General features: G+C 40.7%; 1 protein-coding gene across 3 annotated transcripts; it reads left to right on the top strand.

Moving 5' to 3' along the window:
* Nucleotides 1-1,402: 1,402 nt before the first annotated feature.
* piwil2 (piwi-like RNA-mediated gene silencing 2) lies at nt 1,403-24,385 on the top strand. 3 transcript variants are annotated; one of them, XM_062543049.1, is made up of 24 exons: nt 1,403-1,461; nt 1,957-2,063; nt 2,791-3,261; nt 3,372-3,471; nt 3,699-3,819; nt 5,535-5,753; nt 6,489-6,599; nt 7,546-7,663; nt 7,834-7,958; nt 8,314-8,394; nt 8,481-8,594; nt 9,632-9,820; nt 9,990-10,074; nt 10,582-10,671; nt 10,854-10,994; nt 11,319-11,432; nt 13,210-13,398; nt 13,534-13,635; nt 14,373-14,489; nt 14,624-14,712; nt 14,815-14,920; nt 15,105-15,358; nt 23,480-23,587; nt 23,830-24,385. In XM_062543049.1, exons 3-24 carry the CDS (start codon nt 2,824-2,826, stop codon nt 23,984-23,986), a joined length of 3,168 nt encoding a protein of 1,055 aa, XP_062399033.1. In that variant the 5' UTR covers nt 1,403-1,461; nt 1,957-2,063; nt 2,791-2,823; the 3' UTR covers nt 23,987-24,385. The 3 variants fall into 3 exon arrangements, with proteins under 3 accessions (XP_062399033.1, XP_062399032.1, XP_062399034.1); XM_062543048.1 differs by lacking the exon at nt 1,403-1,461 and having other exon boundaries at nt 1,717-2,063; XM_062543050.1 differs by lacking the exons at nt 1,403-1,461; nt 1,957-2,063 and adding an exon at nt 2,471-2,534.
* The last annotated feature ends 174 nt before the right edge of the window (nt 24,386-24,559 follow it).

The raw sequence follows: 24,559 nt of genomic DNA, 5'->3' as shown, positions 1-24,559 counted from the left end.
CCAATCTCAGTCAGGATAAACAGCAATTTCAGGCCAAGATGCACACTGTACATGCCATGCAGGCTTTATGTTTTATATCACTGTGAACATGTACATGGACAACCTTATGCTGATCTCTCAAGACTGGATCAAAAAAGGAAATGTCCAGCCTCAGCTTTCATTTATCCACCCTGTATACTAATAATATACTTTGAAGGGACCCCCATTTTCGAAAATGCTCAAAATGTCCCCACCAAATGCAAATATTAATACAAAAACGGTTAGGCTACAGTACCATCTATGTAATCTGGCTATCACCATACGAAGCTGTGCGTCTGTTGGATAAGCTAGTTTCTGATTGGAGCCAAAGGTTCTGGTAGGGAACAGAGGAGATAGATATGCAGGTTTCCAGCCTGAGCTGCCGGGCAAATTCCAAATTCGCCGGAAGTTAAGGCAGGGTTAACCCAGCCTACCATCTACGCTAAATGGCTAAATATCTGACAGATAAAGGGAATGCAGAGGTGAGATGATCTCCATTAAGTGAAGTAACTCGATGACAGAAAACACTGACTGGACTTGCACTATAATCCTCTCTTGAGCCATCGGTTATTTTTTTTAAGTGAAAGCTGTAGAATATGGAATTACAAAATAGCAAATTGAAAAAAGTGTATGTACAGATTAGCCTGGCTAGCCTACCACTTCTCAAATAAGATGTGGTACTGCCTTTCCTCTCTGGCCATCCTCTAGTAGCAGTGGATGGTGGTCTTTTTACGTTGAACTAGGGTAGTGCATTCTTTACAAGGCCATTTGATTTTCTATCTTATGTGATCATGTAAATAATATATATATCAGGCATGAAAATATGAAACATGAAAATTATATATATATATATATATATATATATATATTCACCCTAGACAGACCCATTCCATACTCTTTCTGGAGATGCATTCAATTCATTGGTATCATACCCCTAAAAGTCTTTAGCCTGAACACTTTTTGAGATAATGACATCTGAACTTTGCTGCAGATTTAGAAGAGGGTGCAAATGTGCCAAAAATCAGGAGGGGGGTACCATGTTCAAAAAAGTTTTTCTCTGGATGTCTAGGCATAGACATAGAAGGTATACCAAGCTAATATTGGCTAAACTTGGTGGTAAATTTTTGAAGCAAATCTGAGATGGTCAAGCAGAAGGCATATTTGTTGAATTGAGGTGGAATGAATGACCCCTAACAAAATCTGCATTTGTTTAAATACGACCCTGTTTCCAAACAAAGTTGGGACACTGTAAAATGCCAGATATATTTCAGCTGCTCAACTGCCTGGGGTCTGCATTCAGTGGACCTCTGAAGCTTGCAACAAAAACTCCCTATCTTTGCCCATCTGATATGTTGCTAGTCATAACCTCATTAGTGTCTTTCCAAATGTGCAAGCTGCTGCCGATAGGTTAAACACATTTTGATAGGTCTACTCTAACCAGAGGTCAGTTTATTTTTGTTTCTTGACTTAAATGATAGTTTTAACCAGCATTTGTGGTTGGAGTATCAAACGTGTTCTAGACAGCTTTGGAAGATTTTCTGAGCTCATACGATTTTGTTTGATGCCAGTTAGGCCTAGGCCTACTTGAAATTTATTTTCTAAGGAGAAAGGCCTATTTGTCATAAGACATGAGATGTGTAGCCTATATTTTCATCTGTGTGTCATGTTAGTTGTACTAGCCTAAATCTGTATAATTATTTGCTAATTTTCACCAGGCTCAAGCTAAGGTTTTTTTTGTTTGTAAAGCGTAATTTAGACAATTAAATTGACGACTTACAAAACTGCAGTAGTATCATGATATTTTTAAAGAAAAATCAACTGAAGTAGGCTACCTCCTGCTGCTGTCCGCTTGTCTGCTGCTTGGGTTGTGGTTGTTGTCCATGCATCCTACACGTGCATCTCTTGAACACGGGGTTTTCCTCTGGGCTCATTCTTTAGCAACGGTCTGAAAGTGCACAAGCACGTCAAATAGTAGGGATCATCAGAGCAACATTACAGAGACATTGGAGCAGACGGCAACAGGACGAGGAAGTATACGTGTTCAGGTATGAATGATGTGCCAAGTTGTGTTGCGACTTGACACATAGAATATTATAGTCTATATTGTTGTCATTTTTAATTAACTTTAAGACCAATTTACCAGACAACCATTCTACCATATTTGGCAAAGACGCCAGCGGCCAGCGCACTTGACCTGAAATCGGTGTCACGACTTGTGACACGTGCAACTCTCCCATGGTTTATAAAAGTTAGATTGGGTTGGCATTAGACACACCATTATTCTTTTAAAGTGAAACAAATTTGAGAAACCTTTAAATGTACCATTATATTTACCACCGAGGCGTCGTTTTTCTCAGCTGTGGATACATTACAGCTAACATGTGGAAGATGGCTAACTAGCATGTTAATAGGAACGTGCACGTGAAGCAGCTAGCTAGCTTAACATTATTTGAATTAGTTAAGACATTTTGTACATTTTATGAAATACTTGTTCATGTCATCAAACTGTTATATGGGTAACATTTGCTGGCCTGTTTGCATCAACAAGAACCCGACATTTTAGACGTCCGATTAATGTTAACTATCAGTCAGTATTTTCTGGTTTACAGTATGCCGCACTGTCTGGAGGTAAGTTAACAGTTAGTGCTAACTTAGCTCCAGTGTGCTACATGGTATATTTGCATGTGGAATAGTAGAACTACGGTAATCGCCATTCTCTACCTTGTTTGAGAAGTCACGAGTAGTTTGAGTTTCAAATTAATATCTTTGCAGATGCCCAGCACTTAACTGAATCGCACTGAAACCATGGATCCGAATAAACCACCATTTCCTGGGACCCCTGGTGCAGTCCACAAGCCAGAGGAAGCTCTCATTGGCCGTGGTCGCAGTCTGTTACTGCCTCCAGGAGATGCAAGCTTTGGGAGAGGCAGGGGCTTTGAGCTCCTGGCCAGTGCACCAGGTGGTCAGTTTGGTAGAGGGTTGATTTACCCAGGCAGTGAACCCTCTGCAGGACTAGCAAGGGGACTGCCTTTGCCCTCAGATGATGGAGGCATGGGCCGTGCCAGAGGGCTGTTTCTTCAAGCCGCTCAACCATCAGTGGGACTTGGCAGAGCGACACCCCTTCACGTGGAACCCAGTGTGATGCCAACTCCTCTGGCACAGCCCGCTAAACCAGATTCGCCTCAAGGCATGCCATCACTGCAAGCAGAGGAGGAGGGGGTGGCCTCTAAGAGCCAAGAGGAGGTACACTTCAAAGATTGTGTCAATATGGTGAAAAGTAATTCAAATGATTCTTTAGCTAATTATCCAATTGATTCTTTCTGACTAATATCTCAAATTGTATATGACTGAAGGTCGCAGTGACAACTCCTGGCTCCTCCCTGGTCTCCATGTTCAGAGGCATGGGCATCGAGTCCTCTCGGACCACCTGGGGAAGAGGAATTATGCCTGGGGGTGAGTTTTGGTTTTAATGACAAATTCTGTTCTGTTTTTAACAAAGTGCAAAGTAACTCAGTTTAAGGTAGTATTGATGTTTAACTTTGAGTATTGTCAAAATAACGTAAAAAAAAACGTTTGTCCACTCGCATAACAGATACAGGCTCCAGTTTGAATTACCTTATGTGATGATGTTGGATGTAGTAGCCATGGCTGCATAAAGTTCTAAATTCTTATGTATGTAGTGAGCAGAGGTGCAGGAGGAGATTTTGGAGCAGAACCAGTGACACCTCAAGTGGGTGTAAGCTCAGTCATCGGTTCCGGGGGAGATGGACTATTGAAAGAAGAGATGGGCCGTGGCACCAGGTACATACTTACAGACAGTATATATGCTCATATAAGCTGAACAAGTAGCCTACAGTTACAAAAAGCTGACAGGGGAACTACACCAGGCTCGTAACTGAAGCTTTCCGTTCGCGAACCATATACTGCAGCAGTTAAAGGAACACACCACTTTTTTTTTTTCATATTCAACTACGTTTTTCCCTTATCTAAGACAAGTTGATACTGTACATACCTCTCACGTTTCAATGTGTACATTTAATGGCTCTGGCGCACAGTGCTAATTTGATAGCAATTAGCTAGCTCAGTTCATTAATTCGAATCCAAACAGAGATGAAGGTAGAAGCAACGAAACACGTTTTTCCTATTAAAATACAGTTTCAGGAATAGTTACACAACCAAGTATGGTGAGACAAAATAAAATGTGGCGCTTTTCTAAGCAAGTAAGAAAGATAACTGTACTGTATGGTGTAATAACACCTAAGAGCACTTTGACTCGGTGCAGTAATATCATCACTCTTGGATTTTCAGTTTCAAGTGAGGATTCACTTGAGTGAGGATATTACTGTGCCGAGTCAAAGTGCTCCCAAGTGCTATTCTGCCACACATTTTAGTTATCCTTCCTACCTGCTTAGAAAAGAGCCACATTTTATTTTGAAGAATGTTTGGTAGAATTTGGGCTTCTGCTATCCTAAAATTCAGAATTATGAGTTTTTCCCCCACCTACATTACAACAGTATAAAAATGCCCCATTTAACTATTGTTTCATTGGTCTTCATCATCTGAAGAGTTTATCTAGCCTTCACTAGCTCTGGAACAGATATAGTTAATCCTAAATTAATATTTAATCCTTATCTCTCTTCATAATTACCTTCTAATCAGAGTTCCAGAAAGCATCATAATCTCATCAGCCGCTTTTTTAATGCGTTTTTTTTTTCAGCTAAAGCATTTCTTTGCTTAGAAACATCACATATACAAAGCGCACAACAGTGAAATCTAGATATTTTTCCCGTATTCTTGTATTCATGACATGCAAGTTCTTAAGTCTTAAGTCACTTGTCTTCTGTTAAGTAATATTTTATCTACTGATGATTTCACCAGGTTTATAAATATAATTGTTAAACCCCGGGAAATAATTTCTGTCAGTACAGTGTAATTTGGGCCAGCGATGCGCCAGTCAGAGGTTTTAACTTTCACAGCACAGAATTATTTATCAGCAAAATTGCTTGTTGCTGTGGTGAGTAAGGTGTACGTTTTGAGCACCTCTCCATGAATCTAACATCCGGAGTTAAACCAACACTAAAGCACTTTTCCTCTGTCACATGCACATTATGTATTCATCCAGTAAATAACAATGTCCACAGAAAATATAGAGTATGTTGCATGAGTTTATGAAAGCATGATGTATTTGTAGTTTCTTATGTGTCATTCTATCGAACTACAGATCCGCTACCCGATCTGGTAAACTTAATGTACATAATATGGTTATAGCCGATATGGGGGCCGCAAAGCGAATGCAGAAGTGCCGTTCACCATGTTACGGGTTGACCACTGAAATTATTTTGGAAACATCATTTCAAGGTTCTAAAAACTTTAGTGTTGTTTTAAGTGTCTGGAGGTCATAAAAAGAGAGCCAACGTTTGATTTAAAAAGTCCGAGGACGTACACAGTGCTTAATATTACGTGGCTGTGTTTTTGTGCGAAATTGAGATGTCTATAAAATGTTACAAATGTTTCAGCTGGTTCGGGCGAGGACTTGTCGGAGCAGGCCGAGCCACTGTTCCCGCCATGGGCATTGGCAGAGGGCCTACCTCACCGCCCATGCTCTCCCCGGGCCCAGCAGCCATTTCTGCCGGCCTCAGCCCTCCCCTGACTGGCTCTCCACCCAAAGAACCCCCTATGCAGTTGCAGCGCGAGGGCTCTCCACCAAAAGCCCCTTTACAGATGGAGGCCTCACGGTAGGTGCCCTTGACTGGAGAAAGGACAGTCTCTCGAAACACTGTTTTTAACAATGATTTAATTATTGGACAAGTCTTTTTGGATGGTGATGCTAGTCTAGTGGCACTGTGTGTCCTTCGACTACACTTCGGCTTACAACTTCACTGCAATCTCTTTGCATACTTTGGTGACAGTATTAATTGATGCCTAATATGGCTGCAACTAATGGTCTTGATCGACTAATCTGCTGATTATTTTTGATCGTTGTTTGATAGATAAAATGCCAGAAAATAGTGAAAACAATAATTGTTTCCCAAAGCTCAAGATTTTATCCCTTAAAGTTTAACAACCCACAATCAAAGAATTCTGATGTATTTTCTTTTAAGAATGACACAAACCATTAAATCGATTGCCAAAATAGTTGACTATTGATTTAATGGTTGAAAACGAATCAATTTATCGTTGCAGCCATACTACATAAGGTCTCCCCTGCAATGGAGCTTAAATGTTAACGCTAATTTTTGTTGCTTTGGTTAAAATGTCTGCTAAATAAATAAGTAAATGTGGTTAGAGATCGGTTCTTCCACGTGGAACCACAGAAAGTTGTGAGTTCAATCCCAGAGGCTGCCTGCCACCATTAGAGCCCTGAGCTAGGGACTCGAGAGGGAGTATCCCTGCAGTGAATTCACTCAGAGTCCCTGCAGTTGATTTCCCGAATGAAATCAAATGTGAAATTGTTTTCTATTGTTACACAGAGAGCCTCTCCAGAAGGCTGGTTCTAAGGGTAATCCTGTTAAGGTTGGATCAAACTACATTGCTATTGGATGTAAGAATGATGCTGTGTACCAGTATCATGTAACCTTCACGTGAGTTTTGCATTTTCTTTCTCTTCGATTGTGTTTGCACTTTATCAGAAAAAGAGATGTCAGTTATTCCACTGTAAAGTAAGACTGCACTTTTTTTTATTGTTATTTTTTTAATCAAAATTACAATGTAAATGAATGCAATTAGCTAATTGCCAAGGCTACAATTAATCATCCAGCTCACAATTCCGTCCCAGCAATTAGTCTTGTCAGATCTATGATTTTTATATTAATTTCATCCTCATTGTGTGACGGACAGTGAAGCTCACATACAGTTCCCATAAAAAGTATTCACCCCTCTTGGATATTTCCACCTTTTATAAATGGTAATCTTGATCAATTTATTTTTGGCCTTTTTTTTTTGTACAACAACTCCCTCTGTATTGTCAAAGTGAAAGCAGATTTCTGCAAAGTACTGTCAATGAATTAAAAATGTATAATGTAAAATAAGTGATTGCATAAATATTCACCCCCTTCAAGTCAGCATTGAGTAGATGCACCTTTGGTCGCAATTATAGCATGGAGTCTGCATGAATAGGTCCCAATTAGGCTTACACATCAGGATACTGCAATTGCACTTTGCAAAATTTTCTTTGCAAAATTGCTCAAACTCTGCCAGTTTGGAAGTGAATCAGGTTTGAACAGCCCTTTTTAAGTCCAGAAAGTAATTTGGCCTTTTTTTTTGTAAAAAGGCCAAATTAAATTGATGAAGATTCCATTTACTGAAGCAATTTCTCTATATTGTCTTTGAATGTATTTGATAATTTCAGGCACATATACTTTCCTGTCTATAAGCCCTGTGTCCACCAGTCAAAAGTGGGCCAGCAAAGCAACATTTATATTAAACTGAAGCTTGGCAGTTTGATGTTTTCCCCAAATAGTACAGCTCTACTGTATAGGGAATGTTGAAATTGGACCTGTATTAAAAATTCTGCACTATATTCTACAGCCCAAATGTCGAATCCATGGGAATGAGATTCGGCATGATGAAAGATCATCGCTCCATTACCGGGGATGTGATCGCTTTTGATGGCTCAATCCTCTATCTCCCTGTTCGCCTCAACGAGGTTGGAATTGTCTCAGTATTGCATTACATTACATAACTCTGCCATGGTTTTGATGAGTTTGTCATAGAAAGCAAAACGTTCATCTTTTAAATTAGCCCACCTTACAATTTTCTACACCTAACAATTTCCCCCACTTTTTGTCCAGCAATAATCCAATGTTTCCTCTGCAGGTAGTGCAACTGAAAAGTGAGAGGAAGACCGATGGTCAGGAGATCGACATTAAGGTCCAGATGACCAAGATCATTCCCCCTAGCTCTGATCTTTGCCTCCCATTCTACAATGTTGTGCTGAGAAGGTAAGGCAGAGAATGTCTCGCAAAATCCACAGACAGACGTTCATTTGGGTCTGCAGCTGGCTAATCTTTTCTTTGTTCTCAACATGAAGTTGAGTGCATTGTGCACTCTCCATTGCCTTGAGGAAAAAAGCATGCTTTCTTTTGAGTGGTCTCAGCTGTAACACAAAAGCAAGATGTACTTCAGATGATGTCTGTTTTCTATGAAGCTTAAAAAGCTCCCTTTCATAAAAGTGTTTAATTATCCAAGTCAAATATGATTAGCTGTATAGGCTTAACATTTTGTGCAGTTGGTGAGTTGAAGCAAAATCATGATACCCTTGTGTGTGTGTGTGTGTGTGTGTGTGTGTGTGTGAAGGGTAATGAAAATCTTGGGATTGAAATTGGTCGGGCGAAATCATTTTGACCCCACCAGTGCTGTAATTCTTGGAAAGCACAGGTATGTAATATTTTTTGACCTTACGTTTCAGCTCAGCACAAGTGGAGCGTAAGCGGCCGCTGACCCGGGGTTGTGTTTTGTTGCAGGCTTCAGGTGTGGCCTGGATATGCCACCTGCTTCAAACGCACGGACGGAGGCCTGTATCTTTCCGTGGATGTGACCCACAAAGTGCTGCGGAATGACTCTGTTCTGGATGTCATGTAAGTTCAAGCAATCAAAAATTGCTTTGGTCGGTGGAATGGCTTTGGTTTGGTTGCCCAGACAGTGACACTGAACACTGAATGAGTGGCTCAATAGTAGGAGTGTTTCACTGTGAGTCGTGTTGGAAATTGTCTTTATTCAGTAAATGGATGGAAGGCTGACTGCTCGGTAGATAGTTTGTGGCATACAGAATCACAGTAAGTGCAGGATTTAACATCAAGTTGGTGGGGGAGGCGGGACATGAATGGTTGGAGAAATGTTAGTTCATTATCAAAGTGTTATAAACTACCTGGTCTTTGCCCTGGGTTCCCACGGATCATCAACTTTCTGGAATATCAGGGAATTTTAAAAAGACTACTCCAGACGTGAAGTATCAGGGAATTATGTTCATAGCATGTTCAAAATGAGATATCAAAACCAGTATTTTCTATGCAGTGTTTTTCTATCTATGGCTGAATCACATGCTTGCCGTGGTCATCAGAGGTCATGGGGATTAATTTTTTTTAGTCTGTTAAAGTCAGGGAATTTGACATTTTTCCTTAGAGTGGGTAATCACATTAATCTGTAAACAAACTTCAGTCTAACACTTTGCACTTTTTCCATGAGGCCTCCAGAAAATCGACAGTCATCATGGATTTTGTCCAAATGTCAAAACAAATCAGGACCCATTGATAAAACACTTAAGGATAACTGGCATAGATATCCATAGCTTGGGTTGTCACAATATATGGATCCTCTTGAAAAAGGCAAACAAAATACAAAAATGCAGAGTTGTATGCAGCTATTTGATTCGGACATGCCTTGATGCCTTGCTGCTACTGAATGGCATCTTAGAAGGGGTTTGGCATTTTAGGAGTTGGGGGGGGGGGGGGGGGGGGGGGGGGGGGTGGGGGAAGTGTAGTTACCGGTACTCTGATAATCGCATTGCTTACATACAGTGTCATCTCCTGGAACTTGCTCAAAAGCATCTGCTTAAGACATGAATGGTAATATGAATAATATTCCCATTGTTTTGTTTTTTTGTTTGTTTTTCCAGGCATGTCATTCACCAGCAGAGCCGAGAGAGTTTCCAGGAGGTGTGCACCAAAGAACTTGTCGGCAGTATAGTCATCACTCGCTACAACAACCGTACTTATCGCATTGATGACATCGAGTGGTCAAAGTCCCCAAGAGACACCTTCACCCTGGAGGATGGAACCCAGACCACTTTTGTGGACTACTACAGGTGAACCTGCTGTAATCTTGAATTTCCCCTTGGGGATCAATAAAGTATCTATCTATCTATCTATCTATCTATGTGACCAGCGTGTGACCGTTTCACCCTTTTTTTTTTTTTTTACTCTACTCTCAAAAGTGAATACCAATTTGTTGCTTTGATTTTTTTTTTCCTGTAGCAAAAACTATGGCATTACCATCAAAGAGCAAGATCAGCCTCTTCTCATGCATCGTCCGAAAGAGAGGGCCAACCCGCGGGGAAAGGTCACGTATCTTCAAAACTGCACTCTGCATGAGTCAGTTCACTTACATTGTTTATGCAAGATTGCATTAGCGTAAACAAATGGTTAATGGAAAGGCTGTCTCTGACCATGTGAGGCCCTGATGGTCAGCCCTGCCCCGAAGGCTTGTGTGTCCAGCAGGGGCCAACCCACCATCTGAGTAATTAGCTCAGTTTTTGAATTGCACAGATTTAACTGATTTGTTCAATCATGCAATGCTGTTTTTTAGTTTGCTCAGACACCTGCAGGACATATTGCCTTTTTTGGAAACCACTTGGGAAGAGTTGATGGGTTATTCTGTTGTCTGTCAATACAGTGCCACCCTGTGGCTGGAAATTGTACTGTAGGATAAGCCCCAGTATCACTTCACTCAGTATCACTTTCAGGCTGTTTATTAGCCAAGTAATGCTGTTCATTCTGAGAGTTGTCATTTATCTTTCAGGTTCTACCTCAGATTGTCAACATTTGAATGTAAATGTGTTTCCTCTAGGTTATAACAGGAGAGATTCTTCTGCTGCCCGAGTTGGCCTTCATGACCGGGATTCCAGACAAGATGAGGAAGGATTTTCATGTGATGAAGGTGAGTAGTACTGCTGTCCAGCCTTTTTAAATGTTACCAGTGGAGTAGCATCAGTTCAAACGTTGTCTCTCCCCTTGTCGCTCTAATTCTTAATTTCTTCTTTTGCTGCTCACTCTCTTGGAACTCTTACTTCTTTCCGTGGATGACCTGATCACATGTTGTGGTATTGCTCTCTCGGACAGGACCTGACACAGCACATTAATGTGGGTGGCGAGCAGCACACCCAGTCCCTAAAGCAGCTGCTCATCAAGATGAACACCATTCCAGAGGCCCAGACCGAGCTGGGTCGCTGGGGGCTGCAGATTACGACGGACATCCTCATGGTTAGTCAACATGCATCTAGTGTCTTGTTTCCTACCTCAGGCTCTTTTGTCATGGAGAAGTAGTTGTCAGGTGTTTGGTCTAAAGTGCTTGATGTACATATTCATAGTCTATAAAAGGATTATAGTCCCAAGAAATATGTGATGTTGTGTGTAAGAGCTTATCATTTTCCTCACTGAAATGTCAGTCTTCAAGAAATGTACCATTGTGACCATTGGTGAAGTATTGACTAACGCTCCACAGTGCAATGCAACAGCTGGAAGGCAGTTATTTGGGGGAAAAGTCAAAACACACTTAATTTATAATGACCTCCATGTGTCTGTTAGACCCAAGCGAGGACTCTGCCTCAAGAGACCATCTGCCTTCAAAGGGCCTCCTTCCAGCCAGCCCCTGATGCCAGCTGGTCCAGAGAGGTGACCAGAGAAGCCAGCATCAGCTGTGTAAGTATAAGGTCACATACATGGCCTTTGTCTGTTGACTGAGTTCTTTGAGTGCTATATTTGCTCATTTAACAAAATGCTAAACTACCATTGACCCATGGATGTAAGATTTTTTTTCAAAGATTCTTTTTCTTTGGAATGTCTGGAAATGGGTAAAAATATCCCTTAAAAAATGATGCTACTAGTGGTAAGTTTTACTTTACTTCAACTTTTTTCACAATCTGTGTCTAAAGAATAGGGTTCTGTGAGTTTTTCAAAGTTGGAAACTTTCCATGGCATTTAACAGGAATATACAGGAATTAATGGGAATAAACAGGTATTAACTCATTGGCTGCCAGCCATTTTCAGTTCAGAGCGCTCCATACTGCCAGACGTTTTACAACATTTTGACCGTTTTTCCAAGATCCACCGAACGGTGAGATTTATGAGTATGTAAACACCAAGGGTACCAAATGAAAGAGTAGACTCTCTTCTTTCACCAGGAAAAAACAGTTTGTTTCTATCGTTTTCCGTTCTTTAGTTATCGTCAGTAGAACATGGGTTGGTTTTGCTAAAAACACCTGTTTTTGACCAAAAAATGGAGAAAACGATCTTTTTGTGAAAATCAACTTTTTAACGTTAGCGTTTCAGTAGTATGTCAACCACGATTGCACTGTTATCTCGTCAGTCTCGTCAAGGTTGCTAGGGACTCTGATGGTCACTATAGACTTTGAACAGGACGGTAGACTTAGCAAGCTAGCACTAGCAAAGTTGTTGTTAGTCTATATAGCAATATTCAATGTAAATGCATCATACCGTTCACATGTTTTCCATCCTTGATGTAAGAAGTAAGCATATTTATTCGCTGGACCACGTGCAAACTAGATCCACTGTGGTCGATCTTCAGTTTGTTAGCTTGCATCTTGCATGTTGCATCCCTGCATGTTGGCTCTACAGGCAGATACTAATCATCCAAATGGCACTGCTGCCATCTAGCGGCTCGGATCGCTAGTACAGTCTGTTTACAAGCCTGAAACCATGCCAGATCGTTCCCAAGCCCACCCAGGAGCCCTCCCCATTGAAAAACGCAATTGACGTCTATAGACGTCAATGGCAGTCAACGTATGTGTCTAAATTGACGTTTAAAGACGTCAATGGCAGTTAATGAGTTTATGGGAATGATATGGAAAATGTGATATCGCAAGTTAGTCTATAGCATAATTTAAATGTAGTTAGAAAAACATCTTGCAGCATAATATTAATTAAATCAACTTCATTTAATGCGAATTCAGTTGAATTCCTATTTACATGCACACAGCAATCAGCATATAGCTACTAGACATATAGGAAACCTATGGTGCAATCATGTGCATGAGAAAACATATTTTCCCCAGTGAAAACGTCATTGCGAACTTCAACTCATGAGGGAATAACTGGTGGGAAACTGGTGGAAGATTGGCAACACAGTTGCCCAGTTGTGGGCTTGGTGTTACTTTTTGACGGTTAATAACCATATGGTCATATTTTTGATTCAACTTCAGTCAGTGTTCACTTCTGCCAGCTAACATCTAATAGAACATAATGGTAGCCTAATCAAAATGATTTAGATGGCTTAACATTTGACTCTGCTTTTTGCTGCAAAAGTAAAAACGAATTTACCTGACTACATCAGCCATTTTACTACAGTACAGTATACTTAACTTCTTGATATTTCTGTTTTGTATGACGGGTAGAGGAGCACTTTCATCATCTTAACCTGAGCTTCCTTATCCATCTCTCCATCTCCCCGATTTGTCAGGTCCCTCTGAATTGCTGGGCCATCTTCTACCCGCGGCGGGCCGCTGATCAGGTGGAGGAGCTGGTGAGCACCTTCGGGAAGGTGGCGGCGCCTATGGGCCTCCGGCTGAACCGACCCACGCGCGTGGAGCTCAGGGACGACCGCACCGAGACCTACATCAAAAGCATCCACTCCCAGCTCACCAGTGATGTGAGTCCAGAGCACTGTCTGTACATGTGTAGGCTTTAAACTCACACAGAACTCAAAACTTGCTCAAAAAAGTGCAACTTCTCTCCCCCCTCCCCCTACATGGTCACTAATTTTATGATCACGTTTTGTGTTTAGCCTAATTTACAGTTGGTGATTTGCATTATAACGGGCAACAAGGATGACCTCTACAATGCCATCAAGAAACTGTGCTGTGTCCAGAGCCCAATACCCTCACAGGTGCGGTAGTTATATGGAAACGCTATTTATTTCTGGGGATATTGCACTGGACACTGAAATTATATTAATTTGTTCTCGGTGGTCTTTCATTGATCCACCTAAATTGAATTGAGGATTTATAATGCAGCCACTAACCATGCTGATAGAAGTTAACAATAATATTGAAATTCAGTAGATGAATAGATGGTTATTGTTCCTGGCATTGAGATCACAGCAACACAAAGTCAGTTATGCTGATATATTGAATTAAACCTTCTGAACTCAGTAGGGTGCTTCACACTGGGATGTTATCAATGTTACCCTGATGAAACAGATTGAAAGGCAGTATCTTTCCTGACCCCTTTGAAACTGTATGTGTATTGACATTGACACAGCAAATGTCCTCTAGTAATGAAAAAGACAAGGAAACATTTCTAGACTCTTTATTCAGTAGCTCAGCTCAGCTCAGCTCAGCTCATCCCCAGTGTATAATCCAAGAGAAATTTGAGATAAGGAAGCTCAAGACTTAATGTTATTAATATTAATATGACAAGTAAAGCGAAAAAAAATCTACAGTGATGTATTCTGTAAGAAACCATGTATTCTTACATTTTCAGAATGATTTATTCCTTGCAAGTGCACACTTTGACACAGTTTGCTCCCATTTGAAATACTTTATATGTGATGCACTTATTGACATCTAATATTACTGAAGTGACAGTGAAAGTAACTGCATACTGTCCTTGTATCTGTAATAGGCCATCAATGCACGGACTATCTCCCAGCCTCAAAAGCTGAGGAGTGTTGCTCAAAAAATCCTGCTTCAGATGAACTGTAAACTAGGAGGAGAGCTTTGGTCGGTGAACATCCCATTGGTAAGCATGTTATCCTTTAACGGACCAACAACACCAGAAAAATTATTGAAACAACTGCTATTTGTTCAACATATACAGTAAACATGTTTTTGATTCTACCATTATTATTACACACCTTCCTTTTTTCCCTTCAGAAACAACTGATGGTTATAGGGGTCGATGTTCATCATGACACCAGCAAGAAGTGCCGCTCTGTCATGGGATTTGTGGCCAGTCTGAACAGGTATGGGAGGAAAAAAATCTAATTCTTATGAACCTGTTGGTCAGTCTCGTGGCAAAATAAATGACTGGTTCCTCTATCTGGCTCTCGACGATCTCTTTCCAGCACGCTGACCAGATGGTATTCACGAGTGTTCTTCCAAATGCCTAATGAGGAGATCATCGTTGGGTTCAGGGCATGCCTGCTTGGAGCCCTGCAAAAATATCATGAGGCAAGTGTTTATATCAACAAGGCTTACCACAGTAATCCCTTTGATCTGTAACCTGTAATCATTTAACACTGAAAATGCCTTCTTTCTCCTTGTTGGGGGGTGGGGTCTTGAAAGAGATGTTTCTCATGTGTGTAGAGTAATGTCCTATTTTTTTCTTTTTCTTTTTTTTTCCCCTTCTCAACAGCTGAACCGCAGCTTCCCAGAAAAGATTGTGATCTATCGCGATGGTGTTTCTGAGGGTCAGCTCAAAACGGTTGAGCACTACGAAATCCCACAGATTCTCAAGTGCTTTGAGACTTACCAAAACTATGAGCCCAAGCTGGTCTTCATGGTGGTTCAGAAGCGGGTCAGCACCACCCTGTACTCGTTCTCAGGGGACCGGATTGGGGCACCTCCCCCTGGTACAGTCCTGGATCACACAGTCACCAACAGAGACTTGTGAGTTGACCATCTTTTTGACCTGATGACATTGTATTGCAGAAACACATCTATTAATTTTGATAAACACATACATTTAAGACCATCCATTTCATATACAGGAGTGCTGGTTTTGAATCATATTTGCATCACTGATAAAGCCAACAACCATTAGAACACTTTATTGACTGTATGGGTCTTTGCACAAAGATAAATGGTAGTGATCTTTCAAATTATTCTTTCAAAGTTATTTTTGTTAATGGCCATATTTGTCTACCACAAAGCCAAGTAGTTCATGCTGTAAGGTGTGTAGCACTTTGTTTTTCTACAGGCTTATAAGCCAGTTGATATATCTTAAATGATTTATACCAACTTCAAATATCCATTAGCTGTTCTGTCTGTTATGGATGCTAATGAAGGAGTAAGAATTAACTAGAAAATGTAATTCCATGGAAGGAATTACCATTGCATGTAAATGCAAAAAGGTTACTGACATCATTGTATTAGGCCTATAGTTAAAAAGACAACTAGGCTACACAGACGAATAGATAAATAACAATAACCCAATTACAATTCCACTGAAATTACTTGGAAAGTCACATTTAAAAAGTGATTTATGAAAATGCATCAAAATTGTGGATATAGGCTATTTTGGAAAATAACTCTTCATTTATTAGAATTTGAAAAGACTGAAATGAAGTTGCCAACTTCAAACGAGTTGCAAGAGCTGACACTTTAGTAGTGAAACGACTGGTAGGATAGCTTATAGCCTTCATATCTACACTAATGCAGGTTAAAAGTAGGCATGAATACGGAATACAATCTCATTCTCAAACAACGCCAATCAACGATGATGCAGCAACAGGTAGGATATCTAGCAAATGTAACGTCAGCTTACAGTAGGAAATTTTATGTAGCCTAGGCTACACATTTTACAGGATGAGCTAGTATGTTCTTCGAAGTGTGTTCAGGTGCGTGATTGTCCTAATAGGAATGTACAATAAGCTTAGGTTTTTAATTTGTGAATGATACCGAAAGCTTTAAATGATTGCCTGGCTGGCAAGTCTAACGACTAGCTTGCTAAACCCTGTTCGCCTTGCAGCCTACCCCGACGTTAAACGTTAGCCTGGAGCAAGTTTGGTTGTCGTTAGCTAAATACAGTGTTTACATTGGCGTTAGGTTAGATTGTCTTTAGGTTAGATTGTCTTTAGCTGTTGATAACGTTACCGAGAGCAAACCGGTTAGGCTACTGTAACGATATAAACAAATCAAGTAAGGAGTAGCCTAACAGGAGACAAGACGACAACATCCTGGATTACAGTGGCAAGGTAGAATGTTTTCACAGCTGTAGACGTAACGTAACATTCACGTTTAGCCTGGTTTAGCGCAGCGGTGATGGCATGGCTTTGGATCAGACTCAGAGATCCTTGATTACTGACAGCTGAGCACTGACGTAACAATTAGTCTTTGCCGCCAAAGGGTCTCAATGTAAACTCTATGGGAATTTTAAACTTTTTTTATCGTAAATATCTCAAAAAGTATAAAGTTCACAAATGTGAAAAATACATAGAACAAATCTCCGTTTCGAGACCTTTGTAGGAGTGCTTGAATGACGTCAAACGGTTCAGTGGTTCTAGAGCCTTTGATCGTTGATTTTGGTCGGAAGATATAATAATAATTATAAGAAGAAGAAGAACAGTGATAACAGTACATTGCATTGACATGCAATGTAACTAGGGGGGTTGGATTGGAGTGGGATTACCCAGATGAACATTGTAAAGACACTCATTGAAATATGCATTGCTGTGTCAAAAATGTTTTTTTTTAAATATTGGTGGGGGATGTTGCGGCCCTAAGCACTGTTGCCTAGTGACTGTAGAGTCTACAGCTACGATGCTAATGCCTCCTCATCAATAAGCACCACTGGTTCACATGATGACTCACAGTTTCAAGCAAGTTCCAAGAAGCCACTTTCAGTAACATTTCCTGCCCTGACTCTCCATTCACTGCTGTTGACTGAGGTGACTGCCTAGCAGGGTGCTGTCAGAGGTCTGGAAATGTATGGAATTATTGAGTCTGAATGTTTTGGTCATAGTAAGATGAACGTGGGAAAGTCAACATCCCAATAAAAACAATACACACTTTACAAAAGTGTGTGGAGGGCTTTGTAATAATCTATTTGGAAAGTCAGGGGAATGTCTGGAATTTATATTTGGGAAAAGGCAGCAAGCACCCTGCCTTTCTCTTTGGGGGGGGAGCAAATTCTCTGTAATTTAAGCGACATGATAGCAGTTGCACACTTTTGGAGAAGCTACTCCAAAATCTGGCAGTTTCTTAAGGACGCAACTCTTGTGTGTATTCTGCCATTGACTTGCGCACATTTAAGGTCGAGCACCTCTACAAGGTGAAACACCATATTGCTTGATGTTGACAGTAGGCCTAGTTCTAACTACGTGTAGGCTACATATTAAAAACAACTAGCTGTTTAAATGTTGTCCACAATCAATTGTTTCACAATTTTTTTTCAAGAGCAATATATTGTTAGTTATTGGCAGGGCTCTAAATTAACACCCGCCAACCCGCCAAATGCGGGTAAAATTTTACTTTGGCGGTTATTAAAAAAAGCCTTACTAGCCACTTTGGCTGGTGGTGAGTGATAGAAGAAAATTGTGTCCTGACCTGATTAGAACGGTATGACGGTGCCGTCGGCACCCCACCGAGGGCCGCAATAAACTTTCAGTTTTGCACCTGTGGGCTGCGGGACTGCCATCAGGGGTGTCCAAACTATGCACTTCAATGCGGGCCGCCGAGCATGCGTTAGTTTATCATAAATCTGGCCGGCCACGCACTAGGTTATCATTGTCTGTTCGCTATTTTTTCCCAGCAACGATGTTGTGGTTAACATAAAGTAATGCTTTACATTCTTCTTAGAGAACGTTTACATTTACAATGTCAATATCTAAACATGATGTTACCTAGAGATGATGGGCTACTCTTTGAAATCTCTGCAGCAAATCTAATTTGCGTTATGTTAGGCTACTAATAACGTTACTCATAACGTAATTGGGAACGTGTTTGAATGCGCATGAAAGGGAGAGAGAGCACCAGCTGGCTTGTCATTGTGATAACTGATATCTCCTTTTTTATAAGAAACGTAAAAGAAAAACTTTTGAACTTCTGATTGGCTAGTAAGAAAAAAGATCTACTAGCCAAGTTGGCTGGTGATGAAAAAAGTTAATTTAGAGCCCTGGTTATCGGTATTGGCACACAACAAACCGATAAATATCAGTAATCGTTATGTCATAAAATTCTATATCGGTTCATCTCTAAGGAGATGCATTGATATTTTGAGAAGTTGCTTTCCTATTTCTTTAATCTGACGTCTGCCTCCCCTTGCAACAGAAATGATGCTCATAGCTAACATCATTTTCAGTCCGCAATGGACATGTGTTTGCGATAATAGAAAATGTAGTAATAGGATACAGTGATCATAAGTTAAGGCATTGAAATTTTCTTTGTCAACAGAGTTTTAAATTATGAATTTAAACACCTCAAGCACATCTTGACTAAATAAACCTCTGAGCATAAGTGACATTTTGTTCAGCCACTTCTTTGTTTGGTTATGTGATACAACATAACTTTACCGTAGGTCCTGTGCTGTACAGTTCACCTTGCTTAGGTCTTAGGACCAATTTATGTTTTCAGTAGATGAAGAATTGCATTCAGAAGGTTAATGATGAAGGTCATGTTCTATGTCTTCATAACAGTCAAAGTTAATGAGGTTGTAAATCAGTCTGGAACTATTTCAAAGAAATCACACCTCTTTCTCAAAGTTGTGCGCTTTGGGTGTGGCAGAAGTGTGAATGGGAGAATCTAACTCAAAAGTGCTTGGAAGTGCATAAGAGAGGATGTAAGCGCAAATGGGAGAATTTGCGTCAGTTGGATATGACCCAAATCCAATGTTTTGCTTATGTGGCACCGTTTGGACGTGCAGCATGAACGTATAAACAGGAAGAAAGCACATGGATTCTGATATTCATATATATTGGTTTCAGGCCTCATAAGTGGAAATAAATCAGATATGAATCGGATTTGTGCCAATGCGATTGCCATCTAAATGTAGCCTGGCTAGCGCCTACCACTTCTCAAATGAGACAGGCTGTGTCCAAAAGTCAAGCGTGCACGCTGGATAGTACCTTCTTTCCAGTAGCGTCTCAGTTAGCTTGCTCCTCAGTATGCATGCCCACCTACATTTGGACAGCACAAACTAGTTGGCGTCACCTGACTCGGGGAGGGGGGTGTGTTGACGATTTGCATGACGCGTGGAGCTTGACCTGCGCTGCGCAATGGATTATGGAATATCTTAGGCCAAAAAAGATGGATCGATGCACGCTGCCCGTGCCCATGCCCATGCCAAGCCCCCTGGCGTCAATATCGGAAGCTGAAGGTGCCCCCGCGCATTCATATGCAACGAGAAGGGCTGCCATTGACATCAGTGTAAATCCTTTGGCGTCGAATGTAGATGCAAGAAGGCAACGGAAACTTCTCGGATGTTCTGTGATTGGTCACCAACATCAGGCGAAAATTTGGGTGTTAGCAGTGTTTCCCACAGATTAGAAGGCAATGTGTGGTGGTCGCCCCATGTCTTGGTCTTGGGAGGAGGACCGGCACAAAATGTAGGTGCACCCACATTTTTCATTGCATCGCCTTTTTATCGCTCTCCTGTCATATAATGTGAATGATTTTTTAACAAGATGTAAAGCTTGTCTTTATTTGAAACACACACACATTATGTAATTATGAATAATTGCTCTATTATACAGTAAGCCTACATTCTATATACTGATTCATAACGGCAATCTTTAGGCAGATTATAGCCTACTATTCATATTATAACTCCACCTCTTAAATTCAGCTGTCTGGTTGAAGCCTCAAAATATTGTAAACAAAGTGACTGTTCAGTTTCTGTTCAGGTAAGCTAATACTTTTTCTCCTTGGGACAGGCCCCTTTAAGGCTGGCTTTACACGACAACGCTCCCGGGTGAAACCGACAAAATATTTTATCAGATGTGCCTTTCGTTTAGACGGCGACAGCGTTTGGGGGGCTTAAAAACGCAAAAAAATGAACCCACCCTCCAGAGTCCACCGTTGCGTTGCCGTCGAAAGGGTTGACAACGCAAAAGTGTGCTCTGAGCTGCTCACGCTGGCTATCCTCGCATACGCGTTGACGTCATATACATGTGCAGTAAAGCCAAAAAATAACAAACATGTCGGATTATTTCCATCAGTCAGACATTCAAGTGGCCTTAGCTGCTTTGATAGCTATTCAGGAGTCCTTTCAGCAAATAAGCAGAGTAATTACTGATATATCAGAACAGAGAAGGCGAATTAATTACTTGTGATCCAACGTCGTTTGCAACAATTGCTCGACCTCCTCGTCTGTCCAGATAAAGTTGTCTGTCTTGCCTCGCTTCTTCGCCATGTTTTGTTTTTGACGGTGGGCTATTTTCTTTTAAGTCTATGGCTATTTCGCGCTACTACGGAGAAAAGTAGAAGGAATTTTCAACGCATGCGCGCGCTCTTGGTGTTGTTGTATGGCAGTGCTCCACAGTATCACCTAGCCACCTGGCATGCATACTACATCACATTTCACACACTTTTGCGTCACCGTGTGCATGCAGATTTCCACCCAAAGACGCTCGTCTAAACGCGAAATAAAAAGTGGGAATGCAACGCCACTTTTGCGGATTGTGTTCAGATCGTTGTCGTGTAAAGCTAGCCTAAGTCTTGGAGTTGAAAAACATTGGTATTGAGATGGTCAGTCAACTTGAATGCAAGAGTTTTAATCAAATGTCTGCAGCATAGCCTACTAATGATGCTAAACGGATTTAGTCTTCTGTGCATCATTGCGTTCACAATTGTGAATGTTTAATTTAGATCAAATGTGCACCTGGTGTCCATTGATGGCTGATGGCTGGTGTCCATTGAGCACGCACGAGAGCGGGCCAAGGAGAATCAGTTTACTTCTAATGTTTGGCAAAGTTGCACGCATAGTCTACAAAGGTTGCGGAAGAAATGTATGCTTCCACCCGAGCTGCATCAAGTGCATCAGCGCGACCACGCTTCCAGGGATGATATCGTTGGTTTTCATGGAGACAGACGCGGTGTGCACGGAAGGGAGGGGCTGTGTGTGTGTGTGTGTGTGTGTGTGTGTGTGTATGAGAGACAGATGCATGATTGACAGAGAGGGAGAGCAGGGAAAGGAAATTCAGCTTAACGAATGCTGTGTTTTTTCAATAGCGTTAATACATATATAACTAAATAAAAAAAAAAGAATAACGAAACGCAATAATATGTGGCGGCCGGTGCTGAATCTGTGGCACCGCCACAAATTGGTCTATGTGTGGGAAACACTGGTGTTATTTTCAATTTGCACATTGTTGAAAATGCCCTCACTCTTATCACTGTTATGCATTTAAATTTGGTACACAAAATGTTGCTTTCATGTGCACAATTGGCAGAACAGTGAAATGAAAAGGAAAACGGAGATAGAGAAGCTGCTCTTCACTTTCACAACCGGTAGCCTATTTTGCAGACTTCCCAAAATGCTTTTGTTATTTTATGCATTTGCAGTGGCGTTTGTATAGATTACATAGGATACATATGTATTCATGTAGTGACTCTGATAAGTCAAATTGGCGGATGAGTCCATTTAGACTATGAATTGTAAAATGTATTATTTCAGTAAACATATCAACACTTCCCTTCAGTGTATCAGTAAGGTATGGCAAAAATAAGTTGTACTATTGCTGTTGTGTTCTCACCATACAAAAATTATTGTAGGTCTAATTGAGTGCCTTTTAAGAAATATGTGAGAGTAATTAGCCTTCAGTCTCACTATATGTTTTCTATCTCATTGGATAAAATAAATGTTTTCTTAGATCATATGAGAAGTGCCTTTTAATGTTTTATTATGATTTTGGTGAGCACTGCACGATTGACAGAAATTATGTGAGTGCTAGCAGGATCTTTAGCAAGGAGCTCTCTCGGATGGAAAAGTTTGCCACTAGGTTGCGTATAGCCTATTTCTGAAATGTCATTAAACTCAACAGTAGACCTAAATCAAAGATCATTAAGGGGCGGAGCAAGATACTTCATGAGAAGCCACTTCCTGGAACCCGAATCGCAAGAGGGGGGGTCAAAATCCCCCTTTATGCAGAGCAGAGGCAGCAACTGTTCCATTGAAGTCTATGGACATAGATCAGAATTTCAACTATATGCTAAAATCTCCATTCTCTTGAGTTAGGAATGTACATTTTGGGCACGGTTTCATGACCCTCAACCCCTTCTGACCACTTCAGGTACCTTTTTAGCATTTTTGAGCATTCCCGTCTGGAGAAAATCGACTTTATATCAGGTGTGCCCCTCTTGTTTATTCTGCTTATGTTGGCCGGTTGCTACGTACGCTCTACCTTGACAACACATTAGCCAGCTGAACCAAATCCTGATTTGTGCTAACGACGATCAGATGGCGCTGGGGTAACTTAATGAGAGCAGCGACATATTTCCATTATTCCATTGATGTTTTTATTCAATTCCTTGAAATGTATGCTTTGTGTGTGTTACTTCCATATTAGAACTAATAAATGTAGAGGGCTTGAAAGAGCAGCAAGATTATTTTGGAACATCATCAAGCATTGATAATCGAGTGCTTGATTTTGTACACCTGTGGAAAGGGACCTGATGAAACCCATGAATACGTCTGACACGCAATGACACGCCTCTTTATGCAGAGGAAGTGATCCCCGTTTTGCGCCCATAGACATGAACTACGACGACGTATCTTGCTACGCCTTAAGGATCTTTGCCTAAATGAACTAAATCTCACTGCTCACCGAGCACCGCTGTTGAGCAGGCAGCTCACTGCTCTGTGTTAGTGTGTGCTTCCTTTCACTGTGTTCACTGAGTGCTTTGTTCACTAATTCACGGATTGGGATAAATGCAGAGACCGAATTTTCCTCATGGAATCAAAAGAGTATATATACTTGTACTAACATTAGTCTATTATTATTTGTTGCTTTCCGGTCACAACATTACTTCAACAACGAAAAATGTGTTTTAATTTTCTTAAATTGTTTCTAGGATGGATTTCTACCTGATGGCTCACAGCATCCGTCAAGGTTGTGGTCTTCCTACCCACTACATCTCACTGTACAACACAGCCAACCTCACTCCAGACCACTTGCAAAGGTATTCCATTCCCTGAATGTACAGATGGAGAAGTTGGATGACTTGTGTTGTTTTTCTTACAAAAGAATCTACTGCATATCATGAGCGTCATTGAAATAGTTAAATTAAACCATTACATTACTTAGTTTTATGTACGTTTTATTGATTTAATGTTTTATTGTTATTGATGAGTTATTATTATTATTATTATTATTAGTAGTAGTAGTAGTATGATTATTGATTATTATTGGGCTTTTTCACAGGCTGACCTTCAAGATGTGCCATTTGTACTGGAATTGGCCTGGCACCATTCGGGTGCCGGCACCATGCAAGTATGCCCACAAACTGGCATTTCTCACTGGTCAGTCCCTCCACTCTGAGCCTGCCATTAACCTGGCTGATAAGCTCTATTTCCTGTGAGCACTTATGTATGTACCAATTATAAAGCTAACTGAAGTGTGGTTCAGTTGTTATCGGGAAAGGTAAAATGACGTAAGCACAAAAGTGACGTGTTTTAAAAAATTATGAGGGGGGAAAAAAGATTGTGCATAAATAATTAGGCCATGTGTCAAAACCAGAACTAATGATGGTTATAACCAAAGCATACTGAAAAGTCAGTTTTAATTTTTTTTTAAGTTCATGTTAAGACTAATCATAAGCAGTAATGTTTGTTTACTGAACTCCTAGACCCTTAGTTTTTAATTCATCCTCATTTCAAATCCATTCTATTGCTGATTTGGTGTTGACATACTTAACCCAGTTGGTGGGTTTATCTGTTCAATGTTGGCTGTTCAGGTCCAATAAAACAAATTGTGTAAATCCTGTCTTTGATGTATTTTTCCCTGTTTTATATGGCCTATGATTTTTGACTTTACTGACAAGTTGCGTAATTTGAGGTTGTGCCACTAGATGGCAGACACAACAAGGAGGCTCTGGCATGTATGGTTATCACAGAGCGTAGCATTTTAGGAGGGAGGTTGAAATACCAGGCCC

The sequence above is a fragment of the Sardina pilchardus genome, chromosome 8, assembly GCF_963854185.1.
Source record: "Sardina pilchardus chromosome 8, fSarPil1.1, whole genome shotgun sequence".
Taxonomy (NCBI): domain Eukaryota; kingdom Metazoa; phylum Chordata; class Actinopteri; order Clupeiformes; family Clupeidae; genus Sardina; species Sardina pilchardus.
The sequence above is the reverse complement of the archived record's forward strand: the minus strand, read 5'-3'. Positions and strand labels throughout refer to the sequence as shown.

Bases quoted from the DNA above. Each gene is read 5' to 3' on its own strand.
- piwil2 (XM_062543049.1), top strand. From the start codon at position 2,824: ATGGATCCGAATAAACCACCATTTCCTGGGACCCCTGGTGCAGTCCAC. The intron at 5,754-6,488 runs GTAGGTGCCCTT...ATTGTTACACAG, and splicing joins TTACAGATGGAGGCCTCACG to AGAGCCTCTCCAGAAGGCTG. The intron at 14,921-15,104 runs GCAAGTGTTTAT...CCTTCTCAACAG, and splicing joins CCCTGCAAAAATATCATGAG to CTGAACCGCAGCTTCCCAGA.